At 38.8% G+C, this 20,804-nt stretch overlaps 1 protein-coding gene across 1 annotated transcript; it reads left to right on the top strand.

Moving 5' to 3' along the window:
• Positions 1-353: 353 nt before the first annotated feature.
• On the top strand, positions 354-19,026 carry LOC104162818 (transmembrane and TPR repeat-containing protein 4-like; the record flags this gene model as incomplete). Its single annotated transcript, XM_009701639.1, has 10 exons — positions 354-441; positions 1,787-1,958; positions 2,043-2,174; positions 10,001-10,080; positions 10,254-10,361; positions 10,495-10,636; positions 11,302-11,416; positions 11,904-12,016; positions 18,288-18,357; positions 18,875-19,026. Coding segments are annotated over 10 exons (1,172 nt in total), but the record flags the coding sequence as incomplete, so codon positions are not given.
• Between the last annotated feature and the right edge of the window lie 1,778 nt (positions 19,027-20,804).

Raw genomic sequence — 20,804 nt, 5'->3', positions numbered from 1 at the left:
GTCCATTTGTCAAATCCATGTCTCTCCAAGGCACAACAAGGCTGTTGTGCGGGACAGTGTCAAATGCTTTGCACAAGTCCAGGTAGATGTCGTCCGTTGCTCTTCTGTTATCCACCAACACTGTAACCCCATCATAGAAGGCCACCAAATTTGTCAGGCAGGATTTGCCCTTAGTGAAGCCATGTTGGCTGTCACCAGTCACCTCCTTATTTTTCATGTGCCTTAGTATACTTCCCAGGAGGATCTGCTCCATGATCTTGCCAGGCACAGAGGTGAGAATGACTGGCCTGTAGTTCCCCAGGTCTTCTTTTTTTCCCTTTTTAAAAATGGGGGTTATGTTTCCCATTTTCCAGTCAGTGCAAATGTCCCCAGACTGTCCCAGCTTCTCAAATATGATGGAGAGTGGCTTAACCACTTCATCCGCCAGTTCCCTCAGGACCCGTTGGTGCATCTGATCAGGTCCCATGGACTTGTGCACCTTCAGGTTCCTTAGATGGTCTTGAACCTGATCTTCTCCTACAGTGGGCAGTTCTTCATTCTCCCAGTCCCTGCCTTTGCCTTCTGTGATTTGGGCAGTATGGCTGGAGCACTTGCTGGTGAATACTGAAGCAAAAAATTGTTGAGTACCTCAACCTTCTCCATGTCCCAGGTAACCAGGTCTCCTGTTTCCTTCCAGAGAGGGCCCACAGTTTCCCTAGTCTTCTTTTTATCACTGATGTAGTTCATTCTGCTGTTCAGAATGCTGAATATTTTCTTTTTCTTTTCTGTGGTATTCTGTAATTTCATCTTTTCACCCTTGACCCCTCAAATTTTAACATCCCACCTGCTTTCCTTTCTGCTGTTCCCATATTCATTTGTACAGATAAAATAATTTTGGAGAGGGATGGAATTCCTGCTACAAGTGATGTCATACTTGCTAGTAAAAATGCACTCACTAAGCCTATATAGCTGAACAGTTTTTCAGTAAAAAGACAAAAAGTATAGTGAAAGCCTAGGTCTCTTGGGGATGAGAAAAGAGTAAGAGGACATGTCTACATTACAGTATAGAGATTTATTTGTAATAAATTGGAGTAGAAAACTACCATGCCTGCAGCCTTTATAACAAACACCTGACACAGACCTGGGGTTCTTATTCCCATGTGTCAGCTCTGTACAAGTAAGGTACGTACTCTCAGTTGTCTAAGCTCTGTATAGTCGATAGTTACCTGCTGAGGTTTACTCATCCTAACATAGATACCTAAAATAAGGAAGTCAGTCTGCCCTCGAGAAGTGCCTCTGCTGACTCCAGAAAGAACGTAGATCACTAACTTTCAAGTGGTTAACCACAATGGATTCTACTATTGATGTATTTGTTAGGGAGGAAAACGCTCTCTCAGTAGGATGGGTACTTAAGTTTCTTCTTTAACAGTGACCTCCATTTTTCCCCTGTTACTGCCTTACTAGTTCCAAAAATAGACAGGTAGCTTTTCCCATTACTTTTTCTGACTGCGTATTTTAAATAGGAATTATGTAATTAATGTGTAATGGGGCTATTTTCTGGCCTGGAAGCATGAACATTGCTTTTCTGGAAATTATAGCGAGGATTTTAAAAGTGCCTGATGGAAGGAAGTGTGAAAACCTTACTGAAACCTAATCTGATTTTGTTAGTTGCTCTCAAAGGCTGCTTTTGAATGCCCAGTTCCATATGCACATCCTCTTAACGTTTAAATGAAGTTTATATATTAAGTGGAAAAGGTACTTTTGGTAAGATTTGTGGTTAATTTGAGAATCTGTTTCTTGTTTGCAGAATCCTTACACTGGGACTTGGATTTCTTATTATCCCTTTTCTTCCTGCAAGTAATCTCTTCTTCCGAGTAGGATTTGTTATTGCAGAGAGAGTCATCTACCTCCCCAGTATTGGATATTGTATCCTGTTTACATATGGATTTAGTCTCTTGAGTAAGCAAGCCAAGAAAAAGGTACCATCAAAACAATCGGTAAAGTTGATGATGAAGGGCTTCAATTGAGTGGTTTGTTTCTTAACTTGTCTCTCTCTCTTTAAGAAAATTCTCACTGTGGCAGTACTTGGAATCTTGTTGATAAATGTTATGCGCTGTGCACTCCGGAGCAGTCAGTGGAGGTCAGAAGAACAGCTTTTTAGGAGTGCGCTGTCTGTATGCCCTCTGAATGCAAAAGTAAGTCACTCGTGTGGACTTTTAATCTTCTTTTTTTTTTTTTTTTTAAATGTTTTGAAATTTGGGATACAGGAGGTGTTACGCATAGTTAATATATTATGGTACAGTGTTATTCACAGTCTTGCTTGGTGCAAGAATATGATATTGACATGTCAGACACCTAAATTACAGTGCTAGCATAGTCAAAATACCAGACAGTGCAAATTACAATATTGTAATTCAGAACTTGGGAGTGGGGAGGAGAGGGAGAAGGGGGCATACACTTCAGGAAAGGCATCCAGTCAAATTGGATGTACTGCTAATAAAATCACTAAAACAATTGTGTGTATAATTGCAAGTTATTACAAGCAAATACTGAAAAGAAAGTAAGTTATAGCAATGTATTCACCTGAATAACACCTATGCTATGTTTTTAGAATCCTTTTTGTGTACCACTGTGGTATATATAGCCAACACAGCGGAGTGGCAAAGCAGCATATCCTCAGTGTGATCGCAGGATGTGGGGGTAAAAAGTCTTTGCTCCCACTTCTGCTCTTTTACAGTGGCTGAACGGGCTGGAGTCTTCAGATGTGGGCACTGAGGAAAACTGCGATATTCCCTGCAAGGCTTAGGGAGGGAACAAGTAAGACGATGGGACTGGATAGGATGTGTCACTGAGCCAAACACCAGTGTTCGGCATAGTAGACTGAATCTGGCCTGCCAGTAGAGGTGACCCCCCACAGCAGTACTTTGATAGCTGAGAGTGTGATCGGTCAGAGCATAGCACAGAGCCCTGATGCTGTCTGAATTGTAGCAGAGACTCTCTTTGAAGAGCCTAGGAATAGGAATGTGCAGCTTGTCAATAAAAATACATTGATGTTTTAAAAGATTAGATTTGTGTAATCTAGAGTGGTATCTAGACAATACAGATCAAGACACAGAGTCTAAAAAGGAACCTGTGAATGCTCGACTTTGCAAAGAGAATGATAAACTTAGCATCTGCTGGTATAGAAATATGCAGTAGTGAGCTGTAAAAAACATTTATGGCCGATATTTACAACATGGTGATGTCTTTCAATAATCTCAGATTTCAATACATAGAAAAAGAGCTGTTGTATTTTATTGTGTGGCGGTGGTAAGCAACCATCTTCTTGTTAATGACGACCTCAGTATATCTTGGCTTCTGGATGACAAGCACATACTATAAATGGAGCAAATGCCGTCTGTTTCTTTGTGTGCAACTCCCTCCATCTGCCATGGTAAGAGTGCTTTAGACAGATCCACACTCTTTGCCTGTGCTCCAAGCTCCCTGGACTCAAGCCATGCCTGGCTGGGAAGCTGTGTAGCTGCGTTCGCAATGTGCTGGGCTTGAGCCGATAAGCTGTGTGCAAGCTACCGAACTAATGCAGCTGGTTCAAAGCCAAGGATTGTATAGGGAAAATGAGCTTGTGTTTGTCAACACTGGGCCGTGTAGACATGGCTGAGCTCTATTGCTGCTAGTGACAGCTTGCGCAAATGGAAAGCATGGTGATGTGAACAGGGAGGGGTTTGTAGGCTCGCATTCCAATTCTGCTAAAGGAGTAACTTTGAAATCACAATAGTAGAGAACCTTTCTAGGCAACAGCATTAAAGAGTCCATGTGTGAGAGCCAAACTCTTTTTTCCTTATGGACTCAGCTATATTTATTAAATTTTGACAAAGGTAAGTGTAAAAATTGGAACTAGGTGCTGTTCTCATCTTCTGTTGTTGTCTTGAATTTGCAGACTTTCTTTCAGTGGCCCATTCATTTCAGTGGGAGGCTGATGCAGACCAAAAGATGGAAGGCAGATAATAGCTTTTTCTTGTTGTTCTTGGAACGTCTTTAATATATGTAATGTGGTCATGCTTTGCTTCCCTTATGTAGTAGTGTCCCAGAATCTACAGATGTCTCCCAGCTAGCAACAAAAGCTGCAGCTCCTAATTCATGCTTTGTGGTACAGCTCTTTTCAGTTCCAAATTGTCTGTATGTGAGCCATGTAGAGTAAACTTACCTTAATTCTAACAAGTAGTTGCAGCAGTGCCTTCTCTAATTTCAAGACTCATCTTCTTTAAACATCTCTTTAGATAGAGGTGTGGAAACTGCATTCAATCAGATTGTCTGGCATAGCAGGGAATCTACCCCTTTGAATGATGGATGCATCTGGCTCAAGAAGATGACATTTAGCATCAACTTTGATAAATGTTGCCCAGTGATTTTAAAATTTATCGGAAATAATCGGGTACCATAATGAAGTTACAAAGATTCTGACTTTTAAAAAAAAGTCCACAATACAGATATTTAAAATATTTTAAATATTTTTAAATTTATTTGAAATGTTATTTATTTAAAATATTTAAAATATTTTAAATATATATGTTATATAGAATTTTTTTTGAGAGAGAAATAAGCATGTTAAGTTGGTTAAACATGTCCAGGAGTATGTCACACGTTGGAACTTGCATGGTCCTGCACTTAAGTTGGTTTCAAAGATTGTTAGGCTGAAACAGTATACATTTTTAATACATTTGGCAGTATTTTTCTTTTTCCTCTTACCACCTTTTTTCATACCGTACAGATTGACTTAATTCCTGGAGCTCAGTGGTGATATACCCTAGGGTGAGTTAGAAGCAGGCCTGTGCTGGTTTTGCTGAAGCAAATTTTGTGAACAGTTAGAGACTGTTTTCTCCTGATATGTTGATTATATGTTACAGGTAGTTTATAAATTTGGAATATTTCAGTGCTACTGGCTTAAAAGGCTTACTGGATCCAATTTGACATCTTTTCATTTGATGTCATTATGTTGCAAGTTTATCCTGGAGTGCTTTGTTGAAGTACTGAAATATCTAATTACAGGCTACAATACAAGCTTAACTACTGTTTCACCATATCAGACGACTGGCTTGGATTTATCTCCTTAGCTTTAGATATCTACATCTGAGCGAGTCTCAGCAGCCAGGCTCCCTTTATGACTGGGGAGGAGAAGCTGTCCCTTTTAGCATGTGGTTCATCATCACCTAGGACTAAAGGACTGACGTAGGCCAGAAGAACTGCACCCTAGATCTGTGTCTTTCTCTCCAGTGATAAAAGAAATCCTGACAGCTAGAGCAGATGTGCATACATAAGGTTATTTGAGATTTTTCTAGACATTGCTGTATTGCTCCTCACCTTCTGAGGTCATTACACATTGTTTCTTTTAATTTTAAAGATTATTGGCAAAAATGCTCATCTTACAGCCTTTTTTTGACATGTCATATGTTACTGTTAAAAGTGCCAAGTTACTTTTTCTTGGCTTTTAGCAAAGCCATGGCAGTTTTTAAGAATCCATTTCTGGTGGTCCATTTCTGGATGACTGCCTCTAATTGATTATCTAAATAAAATTTGCAATTGCATTGTTAAATACATGGAAAATAGACATCATTTTTCTTTTCCTAGATTTGAAATAACTGAATTTAAATGATTATAAATTGTTAATGTGCTGTATGTAATCTACATTCTCCTTGCTACTAGCTTTTCTTTAAAGGATAGAAATAAATAAACGTAATTTTTTAAAAGCCATTTCAGTAGCAACTTTGCTGCAATAATAAGCAAGGAAGTTATGATACTTCCAGCAGAATGTGTTACTAACCAGTCTGCCTTGCCATACTAAGGGTAGTAACTTTGTACTTGATGCTTTATGCAAACTGTAATTATTATAGATACAGGTTTGCCAAAGACAAGCTAGGCTAATACTGAAAATGTACAACAGAGTTTGTGAGATTACTTTCATACTTTCATAAAAGGTCTTGTTAAACCTCCTTGTGACAGAACAAGATTTAGTGCTCTTTAAGGATTTATGAAGCTGATCTAGAGAGCATTTCCTGTAGATAATGAGCATTTTTTTTCTGTGCTATATATTAAAAGGGGATTATCTTCTGCAGAATTTACCTTAAGTGCTATGAACTATGTTTCTAGGGGCTATCTGCAGTGTTTTGCCACACAGATACCATTTTAGATGTCTTTTTTTTTTTTGTATGCAGGCACAGTCATGCAGAAGAACCTTTAGACAACATTAGCTGCACAAACAAAATGTGAAGATCAAAAAGGATTTGCTTTATTATTATTGTTTAGAAGACAGAATTTCAGTAGTAGAGGAAAGAAAAGAGTGCTTGATAAAAGAAGCTGGCATTGAACAGAGGCATCTGCATGTTTCTGTAGAAATTTTGACATCTGTGCTAAGCTTCCATCCTTCTCAGCAAATGTTCATATTTGCTGAAAAGGTGATTATAAGCAGCTAGGAAGAGAGAATAAAATATAATAATAGTAGTGCTCCAATTTGAGGGAGTGTATCTCTTAGAAGATGATACTACATTTCAATTTCTTCCTACACTGCTTTGAGGGGAAAAAAAATATCGGTTTGACAGTAATTTTGGTTTTGTACAGGAAAATATTTTTTTTCTCTTCCTCATTTGAATGTGTGTGCACATTTAAACACTTAAATAACAGTTCAAGCACTATATGCATCTAACAGAATAATAGTCAGTGCTTTTGCTTTTTTATACTGGCTTCTTAGGCCAATTGAGGTATTGCAAACAGAAAAACACATAGAGCCAATTCTTTGGCTAGGCTATGGTGCCATGGTTATGTTAACTTTAAACAACGCATGCCTGTTGAGATCAACTGGGTCCTACCCTAGGGTATTTTTACCTAATTGCCCTGATTTCGGAGAATTCTGTGGTGTTATGCATCCCTGAGAAATGCTCCTTTTAGAGCTATTGCTGTAATTACCTGTTTAAGATTGATAAAGGAGCATGCGGGCATAATGTAATACCTCATTTCCAGTTCATACCTATCTTTAATCATTTAATACCGAAATGCTACGTCTGCTCTTAAATGTTTAATCAGGAAAGGAAAATCTTCCCTGCCACGCTGGCATGCACAATACCTGTCAAAGGCAGAAGAACCACATCTCTAGAGATGAAATGGAAAACATCACGCTGGCCCCTCAATTTTAAAGGCCAGATTCTTCCCACCCATTGGTATATAGAAAGTACTTGTGTCCCCAGTTTGTGCAGGTGAGAAGTCAAGGAGAGTTACAGCCTTGGGTTTAGCAGGTATTACAGGCCTGGTTTGGGGGAGTAGAGCTAGAGGCTGATCTTGGCATTTCTGTGTGTGCCTGGAAACCCGTTGGTGACTCGGTTCTTAAAAGCAGGATGTTACGGCGTATTATCAATCCATTGCAGAGCTGGTTTTGTCATTGGATATTTATGGTAGGCAGAGGGGTTCTTTTGGTAGGTTTGTTTTCGTTCTTCTTCTCTCCCCTTCTTCTCTCACCACCACATGAAGGGAAACTAAAGCTGCAGTTTCACTTGGAGGGAAATTAGGGAACCTACATACAAGGAGGAGCTCTTCGCTTTCAGGGGTATTGTATAGAAACATCCTTTACTTTCACACAGAAGCCGTATCTGAGGACAGAAGAAATACACCATTGAAAATGCTAATAGTTTATCTAAATAGTTTTGCTATCAGTTTTCATAGACTATAGTACATCTTTTTAGTTCAGTTCACAAAATGTATGTGTACACTTAATATTTCATTTGATGTTTTGACTTGAGAGAATTGATCTCTCTTAGGTTTCTGCAGTCTGCACACTTGTGTTTACACGAGAAAAATACTTTTTCTGCTGCTGCTTTTGGGATAGAAATGGATATGAAGAAGTTACATGTTTTAAAAAACTGAGAAAAATAGAATCAGGAAGTGAAATACTGTTTCCGAACATAAGCCAGCTGACATGTGGGAGACTGAGTGGCTGGTGTATACGAAGTTTTTCCTTGTATGCTCTGTCCCCAGTCTTTAATCAAATCTCTTTTTTTAGTAATTCTTATGACTTTACTGTAAACCATAAGAAAAAAAAAGCAACTCTCAAAGACTTTTGTAAAGCTTCTTAAAGAAAGAAATTGAATCAGGTTAAATGTAATCTTGTTTGCTGATACTGAAATGTGAAGTCAGATATTTTAAGGGCTAATATACATTACTGAGTGAAATCTTCCCTTATTTCTTCTGTTTTGCCACAATTTATCTTTTATCTGGAAACACAGCAAAGTCTAATAACCCAATTTGCTCTGAATAAACTCTGTAAACTTCAGCATATATAATCAGAGCAATCCAGTTTGGTGAGAATGTTATCGTAGTGTGCTGAAAAATTTCTGGAAGAGATACACAAATAGAATTCAGTCCTAAGAAACATCTTGTCAGGGTGTATCATTTACTTTAATGACTCCTTAGAAAACAATGCTGTTCTGTCTTTTTGGGTTGGTTTTTGGGGTTTTTTGACACCATCAACTGATCTTGATGAGTGGTTATGTCTTGATATAAATGTACCATTCCGTTGCTGCTTTTGGCATGGGTCTTGTCGTATTTCTGTGAATGTACAATGGAAGTGCCTGGAATTTTTTTTTCTTGGAAGCTAGGCTAGAACTGCTTTTATGGGATGCTGAATTCGTGTGCTATTCTGTATCTACAGCCTGAGGAGCTGCCTCTGTGTATGCTTAGTAAACTTTATAGCATCTTTGCTCTCTGTAAAACCAGTGAAATTACTTTTTCACTCATTCTAGAAAGCATGGAAAATGTTCTTAACTTTATTTGTTGATGGTATGTTACTGCATAGTCACAATCATATAGAAATGGAATTCAGCAATTAAATACCATAACAATTCAGTTCAAACATAATTGTGTGTGCTGAATCAATATGTCCCAGGTATTGTGCCAAATACAATTAGGATTTTTCCTTTGATGGACGCATGAGATAAAATCCTTTTTTGAATGTGGAAGGGTGAATTAGAGTTATCTAAATGCATTACAAACCTGTCTTTTTGTACTTCAATGTGAAGTAATTCCAGCATAGTGTTTTTGAAAAGATTTAAATTAGATTTTCAAAGTATGGAGGAAATTACAATGTGTGTTTTAGATGAAGTATATACAATTTGAAATCAAATTGTAAGATAATTTAAATAATGAGTTCTGATCTAGTTGCTGAGAAGTCTGTTTTCAGAAGTCAGTACTCACAGTACTTTTCTGTTATTTCTAAACTTGAGTCTTCCCTTTGACCAAGTAATGTAGCAGTCTGAGATTTGACTTAACATAGGATTTGAGATGTCTTCCAACTCAGATTTGTCCTGAAATATATTTATTCCTGTCTAGTCCTTTCCATAAGTTCAGATGATGCATTTTCTTCCCTGTGGTTATATCTCAAAGCTCTAGATCCTTCCTTCATTCTCAACTTTTTAACCGATGAGGTCTCCACCATGTTGCTATACATATTATTTTTATTTCAGAAATGCTCTTTGTTGCATTTTTATCCCAAGACAATAGTAGTGTGTGTGTGTTATTTTTTGTTTGGTTTTGAAATATGGAGCTTAGTTTTTCTGTTAAAGTTGAGTTTCTTCGAGTTTATGCTGTATTGAAAGCAAAGTTTAATCACTGCTTACATTGCCGTAGTGTTTCTTCTGCTATGGTGGATTTGATTTGAGTCAGACTTTCTCTTACTTATCTGACAAATAAATGAAATGAAGAGCAGGAGGTGTCCATATAAAGAGTCTTGTGGAAACTGTGGTGACCTCATTTATAAAATCAGGCAGTGAATAATCTTTCTTAAATAGCTGGAACAGGTAAGCTGATTTATTAATTTATTCCTCAGATTTTGTCTTGCTGTCTTCATTGTATGTATTGTCCAGACTTAAGTATCCACCTACAACAAAAGCCAGCATTGAATGGAGTAAGAATTTTTAGCAACTTAGCTCCACAAAATATCTGACCATATAGCATGTGGTAGAATGTTTGTCTTTATTTTCAGGTGCACTACAATGTTGGCAAAAACCTGGCTGACAAAGGAAATCAAAGTGCTGCAATCAAATACTACAGAGAAGCTGTAAGGTATTAGGAATTTTACTGCTTTGATGAAGTATCCTAAAATTGCTTTCATGTTTAACATGAAGAAAATGCTTAGGTATTCATTTTCATGATCTGCAGCATTGCAGAGCTAGCAATTTGCACATAGTCGTACATATCCTATCTATAATAATCATTTCTTAAATTTTAAATTTTAGGTTGAATCCTAAATATGTTCATGCCATGAACAACCTTGGAAATATTCTGAAAGAAAGAAATGAGCTCCAAGAAGCAGAGGAATTGCTGTCCTTAGCTGTACAAATACAGTAGGTTTAGAACAATGCTAAGCAGTGTTTTGCACCAACTGAGCAGAAATGATACAATAGGATCTTGTGTTCCAAATGCTCAGTTGTCCTCTTTCTTGGTTTTTTTTTTTTTTATTTTTCCCAATTTGCCCAGACCTGATTTTGCTGCTGCATGGATGAATCTAGGAATAGTACAGAACAGTTTAAGAAGGTTTGAAGAGGCAGAGCAAAGCTACTGGACAGCAATTAAACACAGGAAAAAATATCCAGATTGTTACTACAATTTAGGGCGGTTGGTAAGTGCTTTTAAATAATTGATAGCTATGACAGGAATCTCTGTGTGTGTGTGTATATATAATTACACTGTAGCGTTAAATGCTGATAGTTATTCCAGTTTGCTTCATTTGTAGTTCAGGGTGATTTCTTATTATCGGTAGCTTTTCCTATTGCTTTCCCAGTAGACTTCCTTCCATACAACCTTTGGTGGTCCTACTTTTTCATATCAAGAGGTATAAACAAAAATATAGATTGCGGTCTTTTGTTCAAAAGATACTATTAATCATTTCCCAATATTAGACTGTTTTACCATCATTAGTATATTGTTAGGTAGTAGAACTATGCCAAAAAAATTCCATTTAGATTCTTGGAAATATTTGTATTAAATATTTACTTATTCTCTTGTGTTGATTTCTAAATTGTATGCTGGTTTTCCTCCCTATCCTATTGGTACATGCATATTTGAAAACAAGCCTGGCTCCCAGAGAAAAGCAGGGTAAAATTAATATATAGCACTCTATCTTCCATACTACCATTGTATTCTTTTTGCATTTCTTATTTTTCTTTATAAAAACAGGTTCTACTAGAATGGAATGAGACATTAACAACTCCTTAGTGTCTTTAGTGCATGATAGGAAAGTAAAGCAAATCAGAGAGGAATTACTGAGTTTTTCTTTCTTTTTAGTACGCAGATTTGAATCGCCATATAGATGCATTGAATGCATGGAGGAATGCTACAGTTCTGAAACCAGAGCATAGTTTGGCTTGGAACAATATGATTATATTGCTTGATAACACAGGTATAAGCCTATTTGAATGTTTTAATGAATAATTCAGTGTCTAGCAAAACTTAAAGCTTTATCTGTACTTATCTAAAAGGAGTTCTGCCTCTTCTTTGGCTACCCAGACACTCTCTATAAATGTAAGAATACCTTCTGACTCAATGGTTTTAAAGCATCTCTTGAAATGCAGCCCATAAATTGAATTTCTGATCCTTATTTGAAATGCCATCATTGTGCAAGCATGTTTGTACTATAGACCAAACTTCAGAACTTTTGAATCTGTGCTTTGTTGTTCTTCTGAAGGTGTTATCTGTTGAAAACAAAATGGAGGTTTTCTGTTGTCTTATTCTGCAGGACTTTACATTTGTGTGTGTGTGATACCTGGTTTTCTTTAAAAATGCATGTAATCAGCTATTTGTACAATATGTGTGCTTGCAGCGTGAAAAGTAACTTATAAGGCTGTGTTAAAAGATGCCTTCTCTCTTTCCACTATGTGGGCTCCCAGGCAATCTAGCTCAAGCAGAAGCAGTTGGAAGAGAGGCCCTGGAATTAATACCTAATGATCATTCCCTTATGTTTTCGTTGGCAAATGTACTGGGGAAATCACAAAAATATAAGGTAGGTAACTAGAGTTTTCTGAGTGTTGGGTTAGGGGTTTGGTGGTGGGTTTTTTTCCTCTTTAAACTCTGTGTAAAGTTTTTTTTGTAGAAACCGTTTGAGGAGGTCATTGTGGACTATGACTTAGATAATCAGGTTTCAATGCCCATTTCTGTCACAGTATTGCTGGGTGATTCTGGCCTAAGCTCATCCCACCTTATTTTAGATGCTTGGGTTATGAATGTTGCTACACTCAACTATGTCAGTGGAGAGAAACGGGCTGTTAAGCACACTAGAGGGCAGTTACAGTCCTGTATGGCTTTGCTGCCAATAGAGAGAGCCTGCTCGGATTTAGAGGCCTTGCTTCAGGAATTAAAATTAGATGGGATATGCTAGTCCTTGTGCTTTTGGTATGGAAAGGAAGCAAGGTTTACTACTACCTGATACAAATTCTAGCCTCTTTGCCTCAGACACTATCTAGAAGAGAGATACACAGATTCGCTAATCCCAGATTGAAGATGGGATACTTGAGTAATCCCAGAATATTATGAGAAATAGACCATATTTGAGCACTGTATTGAACTTTCTCTCGGATGCAGTGGACTAGCCTGCGAGTGGTACCTCAGCATTAGCTACTTATATTTAAGTAGTAAGTGTAATGGAACTCATGAGAATGACTTATTTTCCAAAAGGAATTGTATGAGCTGACAGAGAATAAATTATACACAGTTAATATATTTAGTTGTTTTAATTGACTCCATAGTCACTGACTTATGTATGTGATAAGGGCAAATATATCAAGGAAGTTTTTGGTATTCCTCAGAAAAACATAATTTACTGAACTATGGCTTTTGCAGGGGGGTTGATGGCTTTTTTGGTAGTGATAATGTTAGCAGCACTAAAGGAACATCGTCAGTATATGCAAAGTAAGAAGATTTTATGATGTGAAACTTCTCAAATAGATACATTTTTCCACCAATTACTGTGTCCACTTAAATTTTTACAGTCCTGTTCAGCTGTGGAGTCATGACCTGTCCAGATGTGCAGCCAGGGCCTGTGACAATCCAGCACTTGCTTTTGTTTGTGTTAGTGATGCTGTTAGACACCTCGTTACAGTTTCTCTAGACTGGCTGGGGTTTTTTTCTGGACATTCTACTTCTTTTCTCTCTCCATCCAAGACTGTTATAAAATTTATATATTTTACATTAGTTTAACAAGGTTTCAGAAGGATAGAAATTAACATCCAGAATGTACAAGGGATAAGATTATGGAGGAGGTAATAGCTAGGATTATTTTGGTGAGTCATGCCTGTGAAAGAACAGAGGATTGTATAGTTATTCATCAAGAAGGGTATGAAGCATGACAGAATAAAGAGCATTTATAATGAAATAAGTAGAAAAAATAAGTTGAAAGCAAGCTAGAAAACTACTGCAGCTGTAGGAGAAACGAGTCTGTCTTAGTGGATTTAAAAAGTAAAAAAAGGAGGTAGCGATTTTGATTGCTAGCTCTGAAAGGTCATTATGCTGCAGGGGAATGTGTTGGAGACAAAATAGAAATGTTAGTAGGGGAAAATGAAGCTTTCAAGTCAGCATCCTGAATAAAGCAAAAGGAGCAGTGGAGCCCAGGGAAGAAAGCAGGGAGCCAGTGAGTGTTTTAATAGTTCAAGATGGAGCAGTAGGTTTTGCGTAGAGCAAAAAACTTAACTAGTCACTTGAATTTGATGGGTTATAATGGGGAAAGCAAATTAAGGGAACTGGAAAGTGCACTCACTTAGAAAAGGTTATGATCTCAGCAGCTGTATTTTGCATCGCCTGGATAGAGGAGATACAGGGTTTTTTAAGTAGGAGAATGCTAAATGACAATAAAAAACATGGAAAATTCAGATTTCTTGTCCACCCCCTCACCATGTAAAAGCAGAGAAGTGGATGGCTCTTCAAGGATTTTTATTGAGTGTTTGGGGGGGGGGGGATGGAGACTGTCAAGGTGATGGAGGTAATTTTCAGAGGGCTGCCTGGCTGTGTCTGATGTGCTGTATAACCTCAGGCATTTCATTTATTAGGTTACTTGTTATGTGTCTGTATAAAAGTTGTCACTGTATTGGCTCTGTCGCCATAAAGCAAGGTATTTGTTCTGGGTTTTTTTGTTATCTCTTATTTTAAAAGACATTGAATCAAAAAGGTTTTACTGTGTTATAAGAGATTTCCTTCCAATAAGCACACAATATTCTCCTTCAGTTTCAAGTGCACTTTGATTTTCAGCAGAAGATAGTTTTCCTAAGTGACCAAAAAAACCCCAACCCTTTATGATTTCTGTTTGTGTCTACTCATGAATGATTTATTGTTCCAGAAACAAAAGCACATAAAGGATGAGCTGTTTTGGCGGTTTTGTTTTGGTTTTTTAATTAACATCTGTTATACCAAGTTAAGAGTTCTCCTTTAAATGCTTGTTCTTGTCACAATGGATGAAGAACCAAGCTATCTTTAGTTCTTTGAAAATAAGTATGCTGTATTTTTGCTATGTATACAACTCTACTTTTTCTGTAAAAAATACAAGAAATTGAAACCATTCAGCATTTTTTGTATTTGGAATAAAGCCAGACTACAATTTTGTGCTGTGGCCTTGGCAGCAGATGGAATGCAGTGTGCTTACCCAAAGCCTTTGCTATATGCAGTCTGCAAGTTTCTTGGCAACACTTAAAGATTTGGCAAGATACAGCAGTTTGAAATATCACCGATATACTGGAATGTATATTTACTCCATATATCTACAGTAATATGAATATGATGCACCTTAAATAGCCCTTAATCAGCCAGTATGCTGCTTCTAGCTGCTGAGCAAAGTAGTGGTGATAAAAATGTTTTCAGCATGTAGTTGAAGATGTATGGTAATGGCAGCCAACTCTAAGAATCTATTTCATTAAATTTTCTGGGAACGCATTGCGCATGTGCAATCCCATTGTGCTTCAGCAGTGAAAGGATGAGTCCATACTTTAGGTGCTTCTCCTTTGTGTACGTGGCAACTTTTAGGCGTTAGACTGAATTAATTGGACAGTACATCTTTCACTTTGATTGCTGTTAACCTGCCCAGTGAAGAAAGCAGAGATTCACTTATTAGACCAAAATACTAAAATTCGCAGTGGAAAAAAATACAACTTTGTGGGACTTCTGATTACTACATGCTTTCAAGTGCCAATACAGTGTTGATTTTTAGGCTTGGATGGTTATATGAAAAGAGGAGGTTAATCTTGCAATACCACTAGACTTGCCAAATGTTTGAGTCTCAGTATGTTTCTCAGGTGACCAAGTTAAAATCGTAGAATAGTTTTGACTGGAAAGGATGTCCAGAGGTCATCTAGTCCAACCCCTGACCCAAACCAGGGCCATCTCCAGTTGAATCTTGAACATCTCTATGGATGGGGATTCTAAAAGCGCTCTGGACAGCATCTTCCAGTGCTTGACCACCCTTATGGTGGTAGGAAAAAAAAAAACATTTGTATCCTTTTATCTAATTGGAATTTCCTGTGTGCCAGCTTGCATCCATTGTGTCTCACTCCATCTCACAGACTCGTGAGAAGAGTCTGCCTCCATCTTCTCTGTATCATCTGATCAGGTAGTTGTAGATAACAATAAAGTCTCCCCTTCATCTTCTCTTCTGAAGGCTGAAGAGATCTAGTTCTTTCAGCTGCTCCTTGTATGGCTTGTGCTCCAGCCCCTAACCATCTTGGTGATTCTCTGCAGGACTCACTAAAGTATGTCCATGTCTGTCTTGTAATGGAGAGCCCCAACCTGACCACATACTCCAGATGTGGTCTTACAAGTGCTTAACACAGGAAAAGGATTACTTCTCTGGACCTGCTGGCTGTACTTCTGATTAATACAGCCCAGGATGTGGTTGGTCATCTTTGCTGAGAGGGTATGCTGATGGCTTTTATGAATGAAAAAAGCAAATTGAAATTTGCTGTCTATCAGGCCCACCAGATCCATTTCTGTAGAGAGTTTCCTAGACCGTTGCCTCCCGGCCTGTACTTTTGCATGGGGTTATCCCATCCCAGATGCAGGACTTTGCATTTACTCTTGTTGAACTTTACAAAATTCCTGCAGTCCAATCCTGTTCAACATCTTCGTTAATGACCTGGATGATGGGGCAGAGTGCACCCTCAGCACGTTTGCAGATGACACCAAACTGGGAGGAGTGGCTGATGTGCCAGAGGGTCATGATGCCATCCAGAGGGACCTCAAGAGGCTGGAGAAATGGGATGACAGGAAACTTGTCAAGTTCAACAAGGGGAAGTGCAAAGCCTTGCAGCTGGACAGGAGCAACCCCAGGCACCAGTACATGCTGGGAGCCACCCAGCTGGAAAGCAGCTTGGCAGAAAAGCACCTAAGGGTCTTGGTGGACACCAGATTGATTGAACGTGAGCCAGCAATGTGGCCTTGTGGCAAAGAAGGCTGATGAAATCCTGGGTTGTGTTAGGAGTGTTGCCAGGAGGTTGAAGGAGGTGGTCCCTCCCCTCTACTGGTGAGGCCATGCTTGGAGTCCTGTGCCCAGTTCCCAGAGAGCCATGGACATACTGGAGAGAGTCCAGCAAAGGGTCACAAAGATAATGAAAGGACTGGAGCATCTTTCCTATGGGGAAGGGTTAAGCCTGGAGAAGACAAGTCTTGGGGGGAGGATCTCAATGTATATAAATACCTGAAGGGAGGGTGCAAAGAGGATGGAGCCAGGCTCTGCTCAGTGGTGCTGAGTGACAAGACAATATGCGATGGGCCCAAACCAAAACAAGGGATGTTCCCCCTGAACATCAGGAAATGCTTTTTTTTTTTACTGTGACAGTGACCAAACACTGGCACAGGTTGCCCAAGGAGGTTGTGGAGTCTCCATCCTTGGAGATGCTGCCTGGACATGGACAGCATTTGTTGAGAACCCTAGGGTTTGTCAATTCCTTGACCTGAGAAGATGAAGACACTTTCTGCATCAGTCTCTCTTGGCTTGAGAGTGGCAGCCTCAGCTGTCCTCAGCAATGCTTTGAAAGGAGCGTGTAGTTTGGGTTTGAATTTGGACATACTTGGAAGCTCTTAAGTCACTCAAAGTTGAGTGACTCAGTCTTGACATCAGAAATGTCTTGTCCCCTGAGGGACCCTTACAGAGACTTATTTCATGCCTCACATGAGAAAATGGTGGAACAAAAATCTGGCTGGCAGGTTTTCTTTTTCTGTAGAGCCTGTGCTGTGTTCTGTGGATATAAGTCATAAAAGCTTAGCACAAGGCAAAGGCCTTTTCCCCAGGTTATTGTTCTCACATACCTCAGATGGCAAGTATGTGCGTTCAGATGGAAGCCTACCACGTTGAGGTAATTTTATCTTCAGGTCATTTGCCCTGAAACTGAATGGGCAACTTTCCCTAAAACACAGCACAGCATAGAAATCTCTGTAAAATTCTCTCTCTAAAATATCTAAACTTGCATGCAAGTGAGTAAATATGCTCCATTTGGGGTGGAGGGGGTGTATCTCCTTAAACTTCTGCAGGAAATGTGCTCTGGAACCGAAGTATCTATATTAGCAGCTAGATTGGAAAATAAAAATGTTTGAATTGGAGAATAAATTTAGTGGTAAATTGTTCTCTGAATATTTGGCGAGGGAGCTCAGGTTTTCTAAGAAGTACTCAGATATCAACAGTCCTAAAAGTACACACCGCAAGTCAGAGTATGGAAAAGATAACTTGTGAGGAATATTTCAGTTGGCTTGATATATTTTCTTTTTCTAAGTAACAGGCATCAGCTACTCTTCACTGAGAACCACGCTGAAACATCCGTTTGAAAGGGGTTTACTGGAATGCCCCCACTTTAAATGCTAAAAACTATTTTAAAGGGAAAAGTGTCTAAAAGCAGTTTGCTTGGATACTGAATTATATTATCCTTAACTTGATTGACTGAATAAGTAGGGAAAACTTCAGTGGGTAATGTTTGAAAATACTGTTAATATGCAAAAAAAAAAAAAAAGAAAAAAATTCAAGTAAATTGCTTTGCAAACTTCACTACGCTTAATAGTGCTCTGCTAAAATAACAGCAGCCTGTGAAAGCATGGCACTTATTTGTAGCATTATTACTGTTTTCTGGAGGCTGTAGCCACCTGAGCTACAGGATCACGCAGGCTTAGAATATATATACAGTGGTATCATATAGATATGGCATAGTTTGGGAGGGGTTTTAATTACAATCGTGGCTAAAATTTGCATTATTTTATATACTACAAGAGTAGACTGTCCTGTTGACTTGTTCTTCTAAATTATTCAGGAATCTGAAGCTTTGTTCCTGAAGGCAATTAAAGCCAATCCAAATGCTGCCAGTTATCATGGTAATTTGGGTAAGAGCTTTTCTAACTCTTATCAGCTGTTTTGTTTGTTTGCTTCATATTCATTGTGTTTAAAAAGAAAAAGCAATCTTTTGAGCCACCTTCTTGCTGGGCAGATTTCTATTTTACTTCCTAGAAAAACTGCCAGCCAGAAGAACAGGGCACTAAACCAGAAAAGCTGTCATATGGTATGGCAGATCAAGAGGGCTGCACAATCCAGCCCAGAGCTAGCTGCACTTCAGTGTCTGCAAATTGGTTCATTTATGCTGTGCTTGTAACCCTCAATGAGCTCACCAGATAAGAGCTGCCATTTGTGGCTGCAATGTAATTCATTCCTTCATCATTCCCATGCCAGTTCTGCGCCCAGGCTTTGCTCCTGCATTTGGCAACAGAACAAGCAGCTACTGTGCCACCAGCCAGCGAGAGACCCTCACTGGAAACAAATGCTTTAATGTTGTTTTCCAAATGATTGGCAAGATTGCACGTTATTCAACAATATTGCTAATGAAATTCCTCATTGATGTTCCAGCTGTGCTTTATCATCGCTGGGGAAATCTTGACCTAGCAAAGAAGCACTACGAAGTCTCTCTGAAGCTTGATCCTATGGCACCTGGGACCAAGGAAAACTACAACCTCTTAAGAAGAAAACTGGAGCAATTGCAAAAGAAAGGCGGTGCCTGATGTTTCTTTTCAGGTTGTCCGTGCATGCTGTTTATGGTTAATGTTACATGGGTACTTTGGACCCTGTAAAGGCTTCAGTTATTATTTCTCAAAAATAATACCACCACCAGCACTGCACACTTGAATGTCCAATTATGCCCTCCTACAGATCCTAACATTTCAGCTTGAGGGATCATTTTATTTTTACTCTGGAACTGCTTTTAAAGTCCCTTAGAACATTTTTATAGGTATATGAAAGCAATGCAGATGGAATTTCACAGCTTTCACTTGTGATTTGATCTCTTCATCTGACTTTTTAGTAGCAGGATGAATATCAGAAGGCAGTTTTATTTCTGAAAGTGATTTTTGAAAAAGTGCAATTTCCTGTTTAAATCCTGATCTTTTCAAGTATGAAGAATATCTGTCCACTTCAGTTTTATTACTGCCTTCTACTGCCAGTCCTGCAGAGCCAGTGGAAGAATGGATTCTCTCAAGCACATCAGTCTGCTCGTGTAATTTGAGTTATGCCCTTGTTTCTGGCTCCACCCTGTGAAGTGTCGGATTTGTACAGGAGTAAATTAGGACAAGGACTTGACCATAAATGTTTGTCAGCCAGTGTACTCCTGAGGTATGCTTGAGTGGAGAAAATATGCATAGGTTAAGACGGAGATTTTAGCAAGCAGCAAAGGGAAAGGAAGCGTGAGGCAGCTAGAGTTTCCATTTTTGCAGGCAGCCTCATCTAGCGTAGACAACGTGGGCAACAAGTCAGAATTGCTTTAGCTCCTGCAGCAGCTCAGTGGTCTAAATAGAGTATAGTGTCTACAAGAGCTAATTCCTGTGTCCTCAGGCATTTAGGTGCTTTCTGGACAAGGACATTACACCTTTCAGCTCCTATATTGTTGGTGAATAAAGAGAGAATTTCCTGTGAAAAAGTAACTGGGCAGAGGACCTGACCTTGGCTGTTGATGTATTAACTGGAAGGAACTCGGCCTCACCTTCAGCTCATGTGTTTGCTGAAGTGGCAGTTAAATAAGCATGGCTGTTAATGCATAAACAGATCACATTGATGTGGGATGATTCAGAGATAGTATACATTGATACGACATTACTTTTCAAGACATGCTATGCTTTAATGCACATTTAAACTCTGGCTGTCCAGAGTTGTTTGTCTTGTGCTAATATTTACATTCCTACTTCAGGAAGTAGTCACCTGCCTGTTTATTTGTTGGTTTTGGTTTGGTTTTTTTTAAGATTGGAAGATTGCTATTGGATGTGAAAACTGAGGAACTTTACCTCTCTTTTCATATTCCTTTATTCTTTCCAACCATGTTCCCCCAGGAACAAATTGATTGGTGCGGTATTTGGAGCTTTCCTAGTTTGTCCAATGATTAGCGTATAGGCGATGGTGTGATGTTCTCCATACACAACTCGTCTATGTGGGAACCATTTAAAGTGCTGGGGGAATGCCTGCCATAGGACGTGATGTGTGACCTTGCTATCTGACCACCCTGTAACCATTCTACATCTATACTATGTTTTGAACCTACAATAGGCTACTTTTACATTATAAATTTGCTTGGAAATGACAGTTGTTTCAAGAACCAAGTGTGTCTACAGAGCACATTGCAATACTGCAGGGCCACCAAAGCATCCTCTGACAAAGCTAGTTGGGGTACTACAGGTAGTGCAGTTACTTTAATGTAATATTCTTGCCAGACTAACTGTAAATCTAGCCAGCAAGGCTGTGGCAGGGTGGTGCTGTCCACAAATTTGGCTTTGAAATATTAAGATGCCTGCAT

Source organism: Cariama cristata, unplaced genomic scaffold, assembly GCF_000690535.1.
Source record: "Cariama cristata isolate BGI_N322 unplaced genomic scaffold, ASM69053v1 scaffold16056, whole genome shotgun sequence".
Taxonomy (NCBI): Eukaryota; Metazoa; Chordata; class Aves; order Cariamiformes; family Cariamidae; genus Cariama; species Cariama cristata.
Note: the sequence above shows the minus strand (reverse complement) of the source record. Positions and strands in the feature narration are given on the sequence as shown.